Raw genomic sequence first — 17,600 nt, forward strand, 5'->3', positions numbered from 1 at the left:
TTAAGGCATTCATTTCTGAAAAAAACATTACATCAGACATTCGATACGTTAGAACCCGAAGCGCAACTTAAAAATCATTATTTCACGAAGCATCGCAGACAATGTTGTTACGCAACGTTTTCCTTCATAAAAGACAAAATAACAATTCGACACCCGATTTCTTTTTCCATTCGTGATTTATTCGCTGCCGGTTCATTCTGTCAGCAGAACGAAGGATTACGTTGTATTCCCCCAGTTCGTTCGTGCGCGCACATATTCCCATCTTGTTACTATACTAATAAACACACAAAGGCTTTTTGTGCACCAAGAGCTCGCAGTTTTCCAGAACGTAAGAACTGTGTGTACACTGTACACTGTAGAGAATCAGAAGGTTTGGACTGGATCAAAGGCCTTTTGATGATCGTATTAATGACAGACGCTGACGTACGTTTCGCACGCTTTCCGGTAATCTGACCCTAAAAATACAGAGCGAATAATGTCACGGTCGGGGCACGGCAATGGAGCGTAGGCCTACAATGGAAAAAAAGTACCACGAGAGCTGGAACTCGAAACGCTTCTTGTGCTAGGTGAAAATATGTACTGTTTTTAATACATTACGTATGCAAATCAGAGTTCGAACGATTTCCCATCGCGACCATACAACGGAGAATGGAAATCTAGAACTACCATTCCGCGAACAGTCGTCTGCGGCGGTGTTTGTCGATATCATTATTTCACATCTGTCGTAATCGATCGTAAAATCCGACTAATACTGATTAGACAAATCTCGCGATGAACCGACGTTACCTGTCAGGTCCCCGGCTGGCTATAAAAGGCTGATTGTGTAGCGCGGCGATGATTTTCCAGAAGAGCTCGGCTGATAAAACATATTCAAGGGTACGTGTCAACCGGGGTTGTGTACTAGGAACGTGCTAAGAATCCAAAAGGTAAAGGGGACGACGACCCGGTTCAGACAAGTGAATCGCTGTTCTTGAATAAGATTGTATTCACAAACAAAAGTAGTTGTGTTTACCAGAAACAATAAAACCCAGGCATAGGTTACACTTTTCACCCGAATGTCAGTGAGAAAAAGGTTGTACATCTCACTTGCAGTATATAAAAATAGCTCTTCCTCTATGACCCTGTTCAGAACTCCTCCGATTTAAAGGAATAGCACGCAGAAAGGTCACAAGGTCCCAGTTCGGAAAGCAACGTTCGGACATCTTCTTTGCAGCAAACACTCCTTGACATCTTCTACAAAACGGCCGCTGTCTCAGTCTAGCGTGAGTCGTCGTGGGGGGTTTCTGAATGGCAATTAGTCACCTGCGGTCGGTGGTTTCGCTTATTGATTTTGCAACCGCAACGAATTGCCCGATTAGGGTTTCGCGTGCCAAGACGCCAACGCCGCACCAGGCGGTGAGCTATGACTGCGGCTGAAGCTGCTGGTTGGGAGAGCGAATGCGTGACTGAAGTCGCTGTTGCACAAATAAAGCAACAACCGGCACAGTTTGTTGAGCATTATATCATCATCATTATTATCATAATGGCCTCGGCGTCGCTTTTGCTGCGGTCGGTTCCTTCCACGAATATATTAGAATGTATTGGCCGAGTTTGGAAAGCTCGGGAGACACGCGATTAAAAACGTTTGGGATATTCGCTTCTAATTTGATGCGTCAGTAGGCAGTGGTGTCGCCTTAATGTTGTTTACATATAATATGTACAGTTTCCATTTATCAAACGATGCAGTAAAGAGATGTAAAACCTACTCATGGATTCCTTGGATACAAATTAATAGCCACAGACAAAAAATCGTGTATGTTTTATTTACAACTTGTAGTCAAAGAGACGGAAATTTCCGGCACGATTCCGGAGAAAAATCTTCTGGAAGTTACTGAATTTCTGTTCTGCGTAATTTCTGGACATGAATGAGAGACCGTATACTATCCAAAACAATCTAATCTGAACAATGGTACAAAATTAAAGGAGTCTGTCCGTTATTCTTTCGATATAATTTTCGATCGTCCAGGCGTTAGAAGGTTCGAAAACGAACTTACAAATTGCATTATCAATACACCTACCGAACTCTACACAACAATGGTTGAGGACGGATGGATATGGCGAGCGATAACCACCAAAATATAGATTTACTTTGAAAAATGATTAAAAGATGGATCCAACTTGTAGATTAGTGGATGTAGGTGTCTGTATCTAAGGTATAGGGTCACCGTTGTGATTGGGACTCAAACTCCCTCGCGGCCACCATAAAGTCATTTAGCCACCACCACCACCATCATACTACTTAATTTGCTAGGTTTCGAACGATAAGGGGAATCGCGAAGAAATATTTCACCCTGACGTGAACCCCTCGGAGCATCGAATCGATTTGATTATACCAACATTCAGTGCGGGCCTGTAATCTGATTCAATGCGGAACTGCAAATCGTTATTTCCGGTTTTATTAGCTGCCGGGAGCAGCACCAACGGATCCGCGATCGTTTGTCAAGGTAACATCCTAATACATCAGTCGACGTAGTAATATATTGAATCGCTGGGGATTCTTTTAGATCTCGGGTCTCGGTTACGTTATCGAGTTAGAAAGACAGGGAGCGAGGCAAAAACGGTATACGTCAGATTTTGAGTCCCGTGTACAACGCCGATAGGCGAATTGAAGGAGAAGCCAAGAGATTCATCTTATTATGGAAAGGTAGATTGACGATACAAGACGCTCAGTCAAATCAAATACACGGCCGAGATAGATCTGGTCAGAGACGAAGTCAATCCTAAACTGTATCCAGGCATAGGATCCAGAGATGAATTACTAAATCCTAGTAAAATCATACAATGCTTTACTTAGGGCTAGTGTCAAAATGAACCAAAATCGGTCGAGTACATCGTTTAGGCATGATATTTTCTCTCCCATTCTCTACAAACTAAGGTGACCAGGCAGGCAGATGTTCCTTTTATTTCTTTTTTAAACACAGATTTGTAGAAAATCTGCTCTAGCCCGCCAGGATTTTATTCTTACACATTTTCAGCATGATTGTTTCCGACCCGGCCGCTGCGGAGAAACAAGGCATCATTTTTTAGCCTTAAGAATTAAGAGCTTGTCACCCGTTGTATAATTGATGCCATTGACAACGGTGCCACACACAATTATTGGAAATCATGTAAACTAAACAAATCGTAAAGTCTCTGAACTGAAAGAGATTTCCAGTTCATGCATACTTGATGAAGGCGGTGGTTATTCCGCGCATATTGGAGTGTAAGGTATAAATTAGCCGGCACCCGGTCGTTAGTAAGGCTTCAAACAAATGGCTTCTCATCGTGTAATTAGTAAGATCTTATCCTTACCGTACACAAGCGCAAGTCTCTGCGGTTATCGGCATTATCTGGCCGCGTGGGCATAGTGCGGTGATGCTGGCCGCAGAGATAAATTGGTCATCAAATATTTTGGAAACCGGATAAGTTGCACGAACGTGACCAGGTTTACTTTTCAGCACCGTGTTAAGTGGCCCGTGTGAGGACTTGTGGTCATCACTACATATCTTTTTATAGAATGAACACGAATAGCGTGTACAGTTTTCAATAGGATTCGGTTATGCCACATTCGCCGATATGCCACATTTCTCTGCAGATTAGTCGGTAACATAAATCCGAAACCCTTCTGAAAACAGGGTTCAACCCGAACGCCGTGGAATGATTGGAAATATGATGGATGCAGTTTCTAACGAGCGTAGTTTGTTTGTTTATCTTGCCTTACGTCGATCGGATCTTGGTTTCCTTAGGATTTTTCATAACCTCTCGATGGTTTGAAGCGTCGCACGCGGTAAGCATCCAGCGAGTGTGTTGGGGCATGTACGCATAAACTAGTACGTATACCAGACAGAGGCCGCTCACGACACCAACGTTCCCTTGTGAGAAAAGGACGGACAATCTAACAAAACCAGCAATCTGATTGGCACCGCAATTTATGCGGCAAACCTACGCACCCGGTCTATTGTGGCCGAGTTTCGTACCGTAGCTAAATACAGCGATGCCATCAGGTTCGAATCCCTGCCGAGGGAGGACGAGGAAAGACGGGCCAAATCTAGAACCGTGTCCTTTATAATGGTACGGTAGCAATAGTAGAGCGTCCATCTAGGCCGGGTTTGCGAAGGCGTATGCCCTGAATCGCCGCCGCACGGTTTCCCAGTCAATGGCGTGCACGACACACGTGTTGTGTTGAGGACAAGCGAGGGCACAGTTGGAAGATCGTCCGATTCCACTCACGTCGTGTACGACATGTCCAACAGCGGTAATGTTCATCAGTAATGGAGCTGAAGGCACATTAACAAACGGCGATACGCAGTTATCCGCCCATTGTTTACACGCGTCGATGAGTTTAAGCGTAATTTATTGTTTACGCGATGTCTCACACCATATTGCGGCGTGGAGGCGGTAGCGGTGGTGGTGGTAAGCCAATCTGCCAATGAGTCCTGCAATCATTAACATCATCATTACTAGAAAATCCGCTGAAAATCTCGTCCGGTATATTCGCACTACACAGAAACGTCGTCGCGATAATCGTCCCAGCTCGAGCGCTACACAGGAAATTAGGATTACTTATACGTGCCTGCTAGTGAGTGACCAACAGTGAAGAATCATCGATGAGAGAAACCCCGTTGTCTCGGCAAGCGGTCCTAAATCTTAAGACTAGTCTTAATTTGTTAGATTGGCTATAGAATTAAGTTGGTCTTAAACTGGTCTTAACGCGAAAATTGCTGCCAGAATGTCGAAACTGTATTTTTGTATTCTTGTTTCTAGTGTTTTGTTCGCTTGGTGTAGAATGGTCAAAAACAAAGCCCAATCTGCACTGAGTTGGGAGAAATCTAGGTCCTTAATGTCGTTGTAGTACAAAATAATACGTTCAATGTCAACATAACGATGGGTAATGTTCGGTTATTAAATTAAAGGGCTTTGAAATATATAAATGCGTTTTTCGTCGCCGACGCCCTGCTGAGGCAGTGGTAACTGTATCCCATTATCGAGCAGCCTGATTACGTTTGCTTTGAAAAATCGTCCATATTATTATGTAGGTCGTTAGAGAAGTAATAATTCCAACATCTGGTGCCGTCATGATGAAATCAATGATTCCGAACAGCGCGCAGCTAGTTCACTTCAAATAGATATGTGGCAATATTGCCTATGATTATTCCATTCGTATTCGATGAAACGAACTGCTCTCTGATCGTAGTTCGATGATAAAAAGTCTTAGAATAAAACAGATCAGAAAAAAGTTCGAGGAGAGATGGGTACTTTAAAAATGTATCTCTGGCTATGGCTGTTTAAGACAATAACATTCCCTCATGAGGATAAGGACCTGGGTTTCATAGATATTGAAGAAAAATAGTCCCTGGGAACATTTTGAAATTTGTCAGTTATATCCATGCTTGGTTTCCATAGACAAGTGGCTGTCCAATATCAATATAGTCATAAATGTACAATAAATCAGTTTTTGAAAATTGCTCATAGATTTGAGTCGAAACGTCAAACTACCAGATAGTTTTTCTTTTTATTGTGGGTTTTTGTCGACTATATCCATGGTTTCTCAATGTTACTATCGTGGTTGTCACCCAGATTGAGGATTTATCCCTAGGGATAACTTTGTTACTCTACGTCTATGAAAACCGGGCCCAGGAGAAGAACTGTCTGCCAAAAATGCTACCACCAGCCGTTCTCGAACCCCATAAAACCTCGTATCATGCATACAAATATAGATGTCCCTTCTAGCCGTGTTTTCAACGGCGTGAAATTCATATTCACGAATCGATATACGCATTTACAACCCGCCATTATTTTTAGTAACAGCATCTAGACAGTCGAAGCAGCCATCGGCGAAGGCACCCGCTCGGTGTAAGCAACAATTGAGTTAGCGACGCGCCAGAAGTTATTGCCATCGTTGAGGTTAATGAATCCAGACGGTTTGAGAAAACTTCGCAACAAAAGCGACAGTCGGTAAAAACTGCAGGCATCTCGACCGCGAAGCCGGGAGGGTTTTCATATCGAAGATTTTTAGTATTGTTGAATGAAATTCCCAGAGCTGGGAATGCGTACAAAATGGTATAATTCGAAATAGCACACCGAATTGAAGAACTACGCAGCTACGCCTGATGGTGAATGCTATCAATTCGAATGAAGATAACCGGAAGAAGGTTCTGGTGAACCAAGATGTCACTGCAAGGAAAACTATGGGCATGTGCCCAAAGCCTGCAGAACACAGCTGATGCTGTCGAAACATCAAATCTGATCATCCGAAGGCCGAAGTAGATTGAGGATAAAAATGTCTCGATTTGTAAGTTCTTATTATGTGATAAATCGGATTATCATATTATGTGATACAATGCACCATAAATGTTCGGGAAATAGTATTGGTTTCGCCGAATGGAGCGCCGCCGCGGTTAATTTCATCGCTTCACCATTTTTCTTTCAGAAAATAGCTGCACTGGCGCAATAGTTAGTCACTTAGATCGTCAATTTTGAATCGCTGCGCGGCTTGTAAAAATAGCTCCGCTGCGAGAGTTGGTGAGAGTGTATAAGCCACCGTTTGTCGTCGATGTTATAATAAACGAGTTTTCAAGTCGTAGGACTTACATGTGCGTAATTTATGAGTTTGTAATCTGTCTCGGCGATGATATCGGGTATAATGTTCTGGTATTCGAGGGTCGGTAAGTGATAAATCTTGACGCGACGGAAATACCGAAGCACTGCGCGCGCCGCCGCCGGTCTATATCCGCAGCGATGGGATTATCATACGAACAACATTCGACGTCGTGTATACGGTATAAATCATTAAACAACTTTCAGTCACTCGTCGATTTGAAAAATTAATGTTACGAACGGAGAACGAAAATAGTAGCGTTGACTTTACTGCGGATTCGTCAGCCAATCATCGCACTCCCTGCGCGAACTTCGGTTATCGTAGTGTTTGTCGAATAGTGGTGGGAACTAATAACCGAACGCGCTATACAGTTCGGTCGTAACGCATTTCACATTGTGTCGGCCATCTTGGAAATAGGTCTGGACTACAGCGACCGCGCTCAATCCCGTGATCGACTATTTCCGGCCCGTAGTTCCGACTTACGGTTTCACTTAGTTCGCAAATAGTCATCTTCACCCGTCAAGGGATTCGAACCCACTACGCTAAAGCTGTTCGCCGAACCCCTTGACCTCACGAGTCGTTGGAGTCGTTACTAGCCGACCAGAATCCGGTCGTACCAATCACAGTGCTTGTAACAAACGACTTTAGGCTTCTATTGGTTTTCCCGTTAAATAGACCAATCAGCGAACGTTTTACTGAACAAGGAAGTATTTCGCAAATCGACATATGACGTCATGCGCAACAGCGCCAGTAATAAAATCACGCTTCGTGAGGCCAGGGGGCTGGTGGAAGCGAGTTCGGGAGTGATACCTGACCCCTGACAAGCGAGGATGCAAATAGTCGACTAACTCCAATAACCAGGTCCAGGTCAACCAATAGTGAAGTCGTTATCGATGGCGCCGCTAATCGGCGTTCTGAAATACAAGATTTGTTGCAGCGATGTCTGAAGGCAGTTGTTAATAGATTGTTTTAAGGTGTCAATAGATCGTTCAGAAGTGAAGAACTTTTTGTTTTCGTGTTTATTCTTTTTTTCTAAGGGTGTAAGCATTACGCAGCCTTTTGGCTTTGTTGGTCCTGGGTATATCATTATGTTTTGTTTTTATCTTGTTGCCCGTCGTTTTAATCTTGGTTTGGATTAGTCATTTTATATCACGACGGGGTCGTAACTAACTATACGTATACAAATCTATAACGTTCTATGCAATTAAAGATTATTTTGTATTTGCATTGCATTATTGACATCGTCCAATCAACGCTCGTTAGATTATGAATCGACCAATCAGTGAAATCCATGAAATCAGCAATATCTTATTGATATAATGGACCGCATACGGACGATTCCGTGGACATCCCGATTCAACGTTCAGTATTTTCCTCGCTCGCCATTTTTAAATCGCGATTGAATTTTTCTCCTTCCCATCGCGGAGAACGACGGCCGCGGATCACAAGCGATACATAATTACATCAATGGCGCCCGAGCATCTCGGAAATCGACCGCCGACCGGGAAAACAATCGACGAAATTGGTCAGTGCCGGTTAAGCAAACCGTGCACGGACTATCGACATTCGATGAAATCGTTCAACGCATCGCGGCCGGAGATTTGCAGCCAAGCGATCAACACCGACCAATATCTCTCTCTATCTGCCCCCAGTGTGTCGGCGCTGGTCATATTGACACAAGCCGATGGCAAATCTGCAGCCGAAACGACGTGCAAATATACCCAATGTACACTTTTATTATCTAGTCTGTTTTGATCAAGGCTGTGCTAACGTATATGGACCGTCGGGTGTTTGGCAATGGTATTTATTCCTTGGAGATGCCAACCAGAGCTGACAATAGCATAAAAGCCAAAGTGACAAACGGCGATATGTGGTACAGTGCGCTATTATTGTATCTGGACACAAAAAAATAGTTATCGCATCACCACATTGTTAGAAAAATGAAAAGTACCCTCGTGAATCGAATTCAATGAATATGGCGCTTCTCAAGAAGGGCGACAGTAGAACCTGGTTACAAAGTCTTGTCCATGACGCTCGCAATTCCTGCGATACGAATCTAAGAATAATTAAACATCCTTGGTTTATTTTGTACTGTAGATTAGTTTCTATTCGCAAACCGATGAGAAGTGATCCCACAAAATGACACGAAACACAATTCGACTTTATCATGCCAAGCGAAAATATCCTAACCGATAGAATCATCTTCTCTAGTTGGTTTATCGTGATTCTGCATGAAACGTCGGTCATCGACATTCTTGCGTCGTAATGACGATACTGTTGCAGATATACGTATATATAAGGCACGATTCGCTATCCCCTGATGTTATCATCAATGGCAGCAAACCCTGTAAATACGAGGTATGCGCCGAGAAGTCTTCGTTATGCGCTGGAACGAAGCGTGTAAGCTCCAATAAAAACTTTCGAAGCAAAAAGCTTCCCTTTTAGGGTTTTAGATTAATGATCGTTCAGCATCGAGAGGAAGCTATTCTAGAATAATATATAGAATAAAGTAGATAGGTCTGTTGTACCCACTACACTGCGACGTCGTTAATTACCATATGATGATTTAATTAATGAGGAATTAGCGCATGTTTGCCGACGTAGTTCACTACTAATGAATCGAATAACCTGGCAATTTGATTGCGTTATGTATACCGGGTTTACGAGTTAGCTATCATTGTGTCTAATGATTTATATATTCGAATACGACAACACGAGAGATTTATTCATTTGTTGTCCTAAGGTTGAACGGGGGTAGGCTAACTTTTGAAATCGTACCTGAGCGATGTTGAGTTGGATAAGTTAAAGATGGGCAGAAGATTAAGATTTTTCCTGATTAGTTTTAAGTTACTTTTGATAATGTAAATGATAATATCGACTTTTCGTAACTAACAAAAGATATAAGGCTAGACGTACTCTTCTGCAATTCTGTCCGCCGCTGTGCTACCATCAGGCACCGCCTGGAGTTGAACTCTGAGCATAAATTTCACAAAGACATGCTGCTCGTTCTGTTTTTCCAAAAAATCATTCAAATATACACATGACATATGAGATGTACATAGGCCACAAGGACATCCCTATATGCAACACCTGTTTCACTGGGATTTATTGTTTATCTATATATATCAAACCAGCCGCATATTATATACACATTTTACAGATGGTGAAAATATAAAGTGCCTGTGGCGTTTATATTCAACAATACGATTGTAATAGGTGTACTAAATAAATAAGAGAAATGTTTATCCACAGCCCCGGTGCGAATGATTTATTTTTTTTAAAGGTTTTCTGCTTATTTGCTACAACTGAAGAGTCTACATCGGGATTGGTTCGTTACGCGCACGCTTTGGTGCCGTGATGTGATTAGTTTTTCTTATCAGAGCACGGTTCTTTTTCAACGGTCAGTCGATCAGAAAGCATGTAGCATGTAGCGAAGATGATGGCCACTACTTTCTAGGGTATTTTTCTATGGCTTTCATCGTGTGCAGCATGCTTAACTTGCCGTGAGCTGGGACTGGTGTACATAAACACATGAGCATAAAAAGGGTACTAGAAATGCGCTGCGCAAAACTTGTTGTCCAACGTTAATGCAATAGAGCTGCAGCAAGTGTGTTATGCACTAGGTTAAATCTCAAACATATTTTGACAGCGTCAAATATGTAATATTCACTCATACATTTTTTACATTTTCACCTCTCCCTTCTCGTCATTAGTCTCTCTCGGTAAAGAATCCTTGGTTACAAAATTAGGACGTTATATATATTATGCTTGGTCGTAGATCAGAGGGCGTTTGACCGAGCGGTTTGGGTATTCGGTAAATTGTGGTCAGGTAAGGTTAGGTCTTGAATCTCAGCTTCCCAGGTTATGGTCCACACAACTATTGACCAGCAAACCGCATTGCAAAGAATTTTGCGAAGGATCTTTGAATTTTTCTTATTCATTTGATGGGAAACAGGTTAAATAAGAGATTTTGATATCATTTCTCTTATCTAACCTGTTACCTGGTTACGAATTAATCAGTTTTGATTGAGCCACTTACCTTGAAAGTCCTTGCGCGCTGCGCTGATACTCGCCACTATATTCGCAATGTGTCCCAGTACAGTGGCAAAAAGCAGTAATCCGAAAACAACTTGGGTTATAACAAAAACGAAATCACCGGTACTTTTCGGTCGTGGTAAATCGCCGATGGTCGTCAGGATTATCGTACTCCAGTACAGCCCGTTCAGGTAGTTGTTTGCTACGCTTTTGTCGTTGACCGGATACGTCCACATACCCGAATTCAAAACTTTAGTGTTTAGGATGTAGTGACAACAGGCGTTCCAGTGAAAGATGGCGAACAAGTAATGGAGGAGCGTGATCGTCCTAACGACGTTCGGGTAGTTCGTATGGCGTTCGGTGCGGTCCAGGAACGCCCAGAAACGGTAGATTTTAACGAGGCGGAAGCAACGAACGAGAGATTTGAATCCTATCGAAAGGTAGAGAAAGTCTAGAGGTAATAAACATAAACAATCGATATAAAACATCGTAGTATTCATGTAGTGAATGCGTAGCTTAGTGGCGTCGGTTTGCAGTACGCCGTCCTCCATGAAACCGGTCCGGAAATGAAAGGCGATGTCTAGAATGTACAGCAGGTCGGCCGTGTAATCCAATGTGAACCAGATGACGATGTTATCGGACGTTATTTCGTCGAAGGCGAAACGATAGATCATAACCCAGAAGTTGTATAAGAACGCCACACTGACGACCATGCTCCACCAGTAAGCCAGTCGTCCTGATGGGTCGAATACGAACGTCCATTTACAGCCCCTTTCGCTGTCTACCGTATTCGTCTGTTTTACGAACGCGATGTTTTCCATCTTTTCGATTTTTTCCCGTTTTGCCGCTTTTTTGCCGAATTTTTCGTCTATTTCCCTGCGACGTTGGCGTTTTTCCCTGTTTGTTAAGTGCGTTATTTGGTAATTTTCGTTAAATCGGGCCTTGTTTAGAAATGCTACGTCCTCTTTCGAATAAATCGACTTACGGTGCATTTGCATTTTGTCGATTTTATGACTGACGATTTCGATAAGGCTCGAACGCGATTGCGTTTTGTTGTGGCGGACATTTTGCCGCGAGGTCGGGCTCGGTGACGCGGTCGTGCTGTTGAGCGTTCCCGACGATTCGGCGCGTTCGCGACCGATGAGCTTTTGTCGGTCGGAGTCGGCGGCTGCGTACGGTTGCGCGCCCGGTAAAGTCCTCGGTCCGTTGACCAGGTTTTCATCGGCGTCCGGATCCTGGTCCAAATCCGCCTCACCTGCTTCGATACCATTATTATCGTTTCGTGGCTCGGCGCTGGCGAGATCTTCGCTGCTAACAACGTGGATTTCATCCAGTTCGTCTTCGCTCGTTTGGTCACCCTTCCCTGTGGAACAGGGTGTATATTTTACTATGTCCCCGGTATGACGTCGAATGATACCTGAAAATACGTACAATACATCCTTACATCGTTACAATTGTTTTCAAAGGATTTGAGAAAAATACCTCAAATAATGATAGTAATATTTTTATTGTAAACCATAACGCAATATATACAATATTATGAATACGCGATATTGCTTTTAATTACATGGCATATGGTTACGAGGAACACAGTGCTAGCCAATAGGCTGTATAGTTAGGCACTGAAACCCTACATAGTTTGAAAAGTCTAACGCGAAGCATGTTGAACTTGTTAACTTACCTGAGGACATTCCCGGTGGACTGGCCTGGTGGAATTCAGGCTGACGAAACTGGCTTACGTAGGCATAGATGCAACGCCGTAAGTACGTCAACCTGCCCGGTCGAGACGCCAGACCTACAATCGGTTACTTGCCTGAAAATGTATATGTTTATAAACGTGAGACAACATTAAAAGAACCTTAAAAACGATTTAGCAGTGTTTTTCAAAGCGCTTTATGTATAAGGAATACGAAACCGAGTTGCATTCGTTCACGGAACTCTTTTTCTATTTGCATCTATTAACTAGTAACTGCATGAGTTACTACTGCATGGTCTACTAGAGTTACTACGCGTTGCAGCGGTCGTGAATATTTCAACGCGTATGTATTTGAAGATATACTACGTGTGAGGATATGAAATAGTCATTCATCCATTATTCAAAAAGTACTTATTCAGATTTAGCAGTATATAAAACAGCGGATATGATAAATCGAATTTAAGTGAATCTAAAAGGCGATTAAAAACATCTAGCTTCCGAGCAAGAGTTCGCAACAAATCCTCGCTGATAAAACAAATCATTATTCCTTAACCCATAGTCGCATTATACAAGCTTACATATATATATATATATATATATATATATATATATATATATATACATAATGTCTATCGCACAACAGCTTCTTATGCAGTTATACTGTCCAGGCTATGAATACAAGACTTAAACGTATCACCGGGCTCAGATATGCAGATTCCGAAATCCAACTCGACGCTTTTCTGAAAACGTAAGCCCGTTTCGAAAACGTATTTCGAGCTATATATATATATATATATATATATATATATATATATATATATATATATATATATATATATATATATATATATATATATATATATATATATATATATATATATATATATATATATATATATATATATATATATATATATATATATATATATATATATATATATATATATATATATATATATATATATATATATATATATATATATATATGTACACGCGCGGTTTGTTACCGATTTATTGCACCTGCTCGTTGTCACACACTTATCCAGCAATCGGAATACATTTCACAAAATCATTATATATCATATACTTTCTCCCAAGCCGTTTTTACACGAGGCTGAAATTGTCCGAGGACTGTATAAAACCCGTGGACAGACTAGTCGGGCGAATCGATTCGAACGAATCAGACATGCCAGATATTATCGTGTGTCCCTTCCATCGGTGAAATTCAGCGAAAAAAAATACACACTGAATCATGTGATCATCGATCAGCGATTTTATTTCCTAAATGTGTCAACATTGGTCTCTGGTATTCAATCGCACGTGAGTTAAAGGGGAAATGAATCGCCGAGGAAAATCGCCTAGTCTTTCACGAACTTGAAGCCGTATTCGAACCAACCAGAAGTGTCTCAGGACTAACAGCCATGTCCACGCGAAAAAGTGTCCCAGCACGAAAACCATCTTCAAACGAATATATGCAAAAGTGTCCCAGTATTGTAGCCATATTCAAGCGGAGCCAAAAGCGACCAAGGACAAAAGCGATACTAATATTCATGAAGCTAATCCTCGAACAGTTTTAATATACTAACAACGCAGCTTTCCGTTTTTATTTGTGAAGTACTCTGTATGAGCGCAGTTACACTCAGCCTACAGCTGTGTACTTGTAGAAAATCGCTCACCGAACGATTTCCAAATAATAAGATACATCAAAAGTGATAACGATATACCTGTATTCTGAGAGGATTGTATCCATTTCATTTCACGGCATTTTTAAATTGTAACTTTGCACAAAGTAATATACATATTACAACGAATTTAGATCGTACATTTAACACAAAATATGATGGCGATGATAGTTATGATTTATGAATAATGATAATTAATGATTGATAATGTAGTGATTTAGAGTTAGTTAAGGGATACATTGCAGGGATTTTTACCTGGGGGGATTTTTACCGTGTGGGATATTTGTCGGGAGATTATTACCTACATTCCTAAAACGCAAGTGACATTTAGTATATGTTAATCATGTGACGTTTGAAATTCCCTCGAAATAATTATCATTCAAATGATCATTAATCAAAATCTGCTGATGAATGTCAATTCATCAAAGTATCTCGCATAACAATTCAAAATGTTGGTAATGATAATACCTCTATTTCACAGACGACTGTTTGATGCACAACATGTTAAATGCTAATGGTTATCACCAGCGAGACATAAATGCTTATTATGTTTTTTGTAACGCCTATTCTCTCAAGGATGAATGTGGGCGTGTGTGTAGATTATGTGATTGTGCCAAGGTGTGCGCCGAGGTGACCCATCGTAACAAGCATTTTTCTTCTTGGGCTCCTTCATCGGCATTGTAACTCCTGCAACATGTCTATATATGCATGTAATTATACATCATCAAAACGCTTGTTATATAGTGTTATAATTAAAATGTTACGATGTAAATGAAAATTATAATACTATTATCTAGGCATCTGTCTTTTGCCACAAAAAGCTAGCTGAATAGAATGCTGCTTAATCGTTTAGCATTTTCTTACAGCATTCAATCATTGTGTGATGCAATGAATTGGTGATGATAAAATAATCCAGTTTCACAGTTTGAATATGGATCCAGTCCCACAGTTGTGTGATGGGTTTGATAATCAAACCCACACTGCCCCGCTCTGAATAATAGTTTTAAAAGCATCGACGAATAGAATTATTGAGCGTCCTTATTTCTAACTACATACCGCATACATAATATTTGGAATAAATTTCAATGAATCGAAAAATAGGTGTCGATATAATAAAATAAGTGTTGATATGAAAGGTGACCGACTCCTGGAACAACATTTTGAATGCTCGCCAAGAACTGAATACTCCATGTTCGACATGCGCGAGGAAAACGACCTGAACTTGATGCGGAATACGAATAATTTTACGGGAAAAAAAACAGTTGAAAATCATATTTATTCATCCGTACACAAGCGCCAGATTGGACGTATAAACACATGGTGCCATTCAGACAGTTCATCTCATAGTCTGGTTTACCATTCTATGAATTTATATCACATATCATTATTAAATGTCATATACATATGTATTCAGGCCCTTCATTTCTCACCACACCAAGAAGGCATCTATCTTCTCAAAAGTTTAACTCTTAAATCGATTAACTATCTTCGTTAATTCAGTTTACGTTAAATCGATTAAGGCCTTAATCATTTTTGTGAAACTAGGCCCAGTGGTGGATCTAGGAAAATTTGAAGGCTGAGGTCCAGAAGAAAAGAAAGGGCATTTCTAGGATGAAGCAACCTCAGTCAAAGGCCTCTATTAAGTTCTGCATGGTTCCCGCCCACGCTTTTAGATACTTTATTAGCTCTTTTTCGATTAGTTTTTGACTGTGGGATCAAACTTAGACTGTGTTCGAACCAGTTTGATGTATTGTGATGGAACGCTGTAGATTCCCAACGCGGCCGTTGTCGGTCGGCGCGTACCGGTAAAGCAATTTAAATATTGGCAAGTCTGATTAGTATGGAAAGCTGGCAAACATAAGATCAAGTACTTGTATAGTTACTTGAGAAACCTCAATTATGCGAGCCACGCGTTGCCGCCGGGATAGCATCGTCATCAAAGTAACAATATTCAAGACATTGAAATGACGTGCGGTAGGATAGAGCCATCAGCGAAGAGTGTTCAATCCACCGAATCCGATCCCCGTGAGCCGGGAGAGCGCAGCGTTGAAATTGCTAGTTTTAGTTTATGGCCGGAATGTCTTATCCGGTAAAAACAGCGTTGAAAAGTTAGTACGTGTATACAGGATAAGGACGGTGTGTTAGGTGTTGGCAGGTTCCGAAAGAGATTTCGTTTCTTAAAAACGGCTGCGGAGCAGAGATAACAACGGGCTTTCATTCAGCTCAGATGCAGTGAGACGAAGAACTCGAGAAAATATTCCAATCTCCGGGATTCGAACCTGAAGGTATAAAATCTGAAGAGCATTTTTAAGTACATGATATATCCCACGCTTGTTAACAACCCTACAAGTCCTACTTCCTTCGGCCCACTGAGCACCACGCAGGGCATTATCAGCATGAGATTTGAAGCTTTTTCTTCTTTTCTTCCAAATAAGGGAAAGGAGGACAACGAAAAATCTTCGATACCGTAACAGAGCCTGACATAGATATTCTAAAACTGCAACGTCATATTGATTATAAGCGTATTTCCGAGAACCATGTTTTTGTGCGTTTAAGTGCATCGTACGGATAGGCCTAGGTAAATGAACCAACTGATGCAACATTACACGTCATAGACCACACAACCGAGGGAGCGATTGAAAAAAAATATACCAAACCATCTGCCAACTAAAGGAAACTAAACCCTCCTGCCTGGACTATTTAGGAGATGAATTCAAAAAGTCTATTGATTAATGACAGCACAATTTTTTCCACCAAGAGCTAATCCTCGTAGTAGAATAATCGGTTTTTTCGTTTGTGCGGGGAAATAATCACTATTTTCAGGCAGCTGGAATAATAAGGACAGTTATAAAGATTTGACGGTTTGCCTTACTCATTCAGGCGATTGTCGTTGCGGCACGTTCTGCGTCTTTAATAATCATTTTCCGAGCATTATCCTACGCTTCAAAATCGAGTACAAAACACGAGCATTTGTAGTACAGCAGTTCCCGCACGAACAGGTTAAATCTATGAAGTCGAGGTTAAGTTAATTATTTGCACTTATTGAAAACATGAGTTACGTATGAACTTATGTTTAAAATATTGAGTTCAACTCGACAGAAAAAAAATTATAAATACATATAATTTTGAAAAATGCAAATAGTCAATAAAGTCCTTTCGATCAACCGTCGCCGTGATGGGTATATACGAACTAAGCTTTTAATGTCTAGTTATTTAATATGGGTGTCGGTATCAACTACTTTTATGGACTGAATGTCCCCAATATATCTTCCATAAGGTTGTAATAGCCATTGTCCCACAACAAGACACATGTGGGTTCAATTATTCAATTGAAATTTACTACTATACGAATATATATATATGGATGTAGGCTATATCATCTTACTACGGGTAGAAACATCTGCCAACGGGACGATGCAATTTAGACGCATTAAATATCGATTTTAATCGCTAATTACACAACGTAAACACCACCATGCTCGCTTGCCAGTGACCGGCATCGCCCGTCCGATGATGACAACGATAATAGCTGCTATTCAACAACACCGCACCGAGACAAACGCTCGTTAGA

At 41.2% G+C, this 17,600-nt stretch overlaps 1 protein-coding gene across 1 annotated transcript in view; it reads right to left on the reverse strand.

Annotated features, from left to right (window-relative positions):
• Positions 1-12,342, reverse strand: part of LOC141910564 (uncharacterized) — a 38,214-nt gene extending 25,872 nt beyond the window's left edge. The window contains exons 1-2 of the mRNA XM_074801257.1: positions 12,333-12,342; positions 10,656-12,068 (exon numbers count right to left, since the gene is read on the reverse strand). Of these exons, the coding sequence (XP_074657358.1) occupies positions 10,656-12,068; positions 12,333-12,342 (1,423 nt within the window). The remainder of the gene's footprint in view (positions 1-10,655; positions 12,069-12,332) is intronic.
• Between the last annotated feature and the right edge of the window lie 5,258 nt (positions 12,343-17,600).

Source organism: Tubulanus polymorphus, chromosome 9 (assembly GCF_964204645.1).
Source record: "Tubulanus polymorphus chromosome 9, tnTubPoly1.2, whole genome shotgun sequence".
Lineage (NCBI taxonomy): Eukaryota > Metazoa > Nemertea > Palaeonemertea > Tubulaniformes > Tubulanidae > Tubulanus > Tubulanus polymorphus.